Source organism: Trachymyrmex septentrionalis, unplaced genomic scaffold (genome assembly GCF_001594115.1).
Source record: "Trachymyrmex septentrionalis isolate Tsep2-gDNA-1 unplaced genomic scaffold, Tsep1.0 scaffold98, whole genome shotgun sequence".
Taxonomy (NCBI): Eukaryota; Metazoa; Arthropoda; class Insecta; order Hymenoptera; family Formicidae; genus Trachymyrmex; species Trachymyrmex septentrionalis.
This window is the reverse complement of record NW_017306171.1, coordinates 228,313-231,080: the sequence shown is the minus strand read 5'-3', so window position 1 is coordinate 231,080 and position 2,768 is coordinate 228,313. Positions and strand designations below refer to the sequence as shown.

The 2,768-nt window shown below is 41.0% G+C and overlaps 1 protein-coding gene across 1 annotated transcript; it reads left to right on the top strand.

Annotated features, from left to right (window-relative positions):
• Window positions 1-211: 211 nt before the first annotated feature.
• On the top strand, window positions 212-1,126 carry LOC108756346 (uncharacterized protein F54H12.2-like). The gene has a single exon (XM_018500090.1). It carries the CDS (start codon window positions 212-214, stop codon window positions 1,124-1,126), a length of 915 nt encoding a protein of 304 aa, XP_018355592.1.
• Window positions 1,127-2,768: the final 1,642 nt, after the last annotated feature.

Below are 2,768 nucleotides of genomic sequence, written 5' to 3'. Positions count from 1 at the left end.
GTGGCTGGAGAAAAAGTAGTCCTTTCTTCATACCCACTCAAGTGAGTGTATAAAGAGCGAACTCGATTTCTTCTCTCTGCCTCGTACGCAAACCAGCACTGAGAGTTCGCAATGGATTTATTACAAACCCGTAACTTCGCTAGCGGACGACTCGCCCATAGAATTCGTCATACCCGGACATGGAGAAGACTATCTGGACCTCACTCACACCATGTTGAGCCTTCGCATACGCGTAGAAAGCGAGCGCGGGAACAGCACATCAGTCGCATCCGACAGCAGGGCAAAAGTAGACCCCGTAAATCATTTACTGCATTCCATGTTCAACCAAATCGACGTATATTTCAATCAAAAGTTCATATCGCCAAACAACGCTTACGCGTACCGCGCGTACATTAAGGCATTATTAAATTATGCTTCACTCGCAAAAACCTCCCATCTAACCTCTTGCTTATGGGACGCGGATATTCCTGATTATATGGACGACACGTTAGACTCGTCAAATCCAAATATAGTGCTGGAGAGGCGCACGCAATACATTCAAGGAAATCACGCGCTAGATCTCATTGGTCACCTTCACTGCGACGTTTTCAATCAAGATAAATTTTTAATTAACGGAGTGGAGGTTAGAATGAGACTCGTACGATCAAAAGATTCATTTTGTCTTATGGAGAGTAAAACGATATCAAAAATACACATTCTTGACGCCAGTCTATTCGTAAGAAAAGCAAAAGTAAGCGTGGATGTACTACTCGCACACGCTAGAATGCTGAGTAAAACTATCGCCAAGTATCCCTTTACGAGAGTTGAAGTTAAAATATTCACGATACACGCCGACGTCGTGGGGGAATCGATAGACAACGCAATACTCGGACAGCTATCGAAACAAATAATAGTCGGCTTTGTCGATAGCGAGGCGTTTAACGGCGATAGAAAACTAAATCCGTTTAATTTCAAAAATAATAGAATAAATTTCTTTTCGCTGTACGCCGATGACATGCAAATTCCTAATAGACTGATACAACCAAATTTTTCGAAAAACGAGCCGCTTTACTTTGAAACTTATCATACATTATTCTCGGGAACTGACATTCACTTTCTGAACGAGGGTAATTCTAAATATAAGTAGAGACGATTACGCCAACGGCTACACTCTTTTCGCTTTCGATCTTACTCCCGATCTATCCGCTAATTGTGCGGGACATTGGAATCTCGTAAAACACGGAAGCTTACGATTAGAAGTGAGATTCGAAAAAGCTCTTTCCATGACTATTAATTGTATCGTTTATGTCGAGTTTGATAACATTTTAAAAATCGACTCTTCGCGTCAAGCCATTATCGACTTTTCCAGTTAGTCTTATTGCTTCCGCGAGAAAATTATTTTCCTTCACTACACATTTTTTTCTCATCTAATTGGACGCAAGATGATGAAAAAGCTTCAGTCTTGTTCGCGACACCAACGCCAACGTTTCGTGACGTAAAAAGAGTAGCGAAAATTCGAATATCATAATGGATATAGTCATCGACATACAAGGTTTTCACGATGTCGAAGAATACTTTATTCCGAAAGAAGTCGCGGTTCTAGCGATTAATGCGATCACCGAACATTATGACGTTACCCTGTCCATTTGAAGATTTACCCGAGAGAGTAAGACGAGAAAATAATTGGCTTACACGAAATTATCACGGAATCGAATGGTTCAATGGAGACGTTAATCCAAAAAACTTCACTATACATCTGCGTGACATTACACGACACACACGCTACATCTATTTCATAGGATAAGAGAAGGCACGTTATCTGAGCAATCTACTTTCTAGAGACGTATATAATGTGGAAGAAATTTCTCCGGCTTTCAAAAATCTACCAGATTTCGAAGGCCGTGGACAACGCTGCATGCATCACGGATTTCGAACCAGCATCGAATTATATTGCGTCTTACGCAACGCTTACAAATTAAAACGTTGGCTAACTGTACGACATAGCTGCAATTCAAGTTACAATAGCCTTCCCTCAGAAAATTGGAGTGAGAGCGGCGTCGAGAGTGAAAAAACTGACAGCGAGAATTCTTCAATTCAATTTAAAAATCAGAAACACGATATCATTCGCAACATTGAAACGTGGAGGAAAAATATCGCGACGGAAAAGACGAACCAAAGGTGAGGACAAACAAGCGACAGACGAGGAGAAAAAAGATCTTTCAAAATTCGACTCGTCGACCGATAGAGATAAAGCTAACACTAGCGTCTTGCAAGCGTCGAGCATTTTAGGGAGCTCCACATTACATACGTCTGCAAAAGAGGTACATTTTGAATTTACACAAACATTTTCTCTCTTACGCTCTCCGACGACGAGAAATTAATTCGCTGGAAGTTTTACACGCATTACATCATCTCAGTATATGACATGCGGGAGTCTATCCTGCCGATCGACTGCCAAGGGTGGATGAGGTCGACTGCTATTGTCGTTAACACGGATGATAATGATCGACCTGACCAACACTGGATCGCCTTCTGCATAGATGAACACGGAATAGGAACGTATTTCGATAGCTACGGCTTGCCGCCCTTAGATCCAAGATTCCTCTTACGACTTCGACGAAACTCAATCACGTATCAAAGGAATACGACAACGCTGCAAGGAATACTTTCTCAAACTTGTGGACAATACTGCTGTGTATTTCTATATTTTTTGTGTAATGGCTATAATCTTAATTATAGCCATTCTATATATCTTCATCTATATATCTTAATTAGTTTCTTGATCTGTT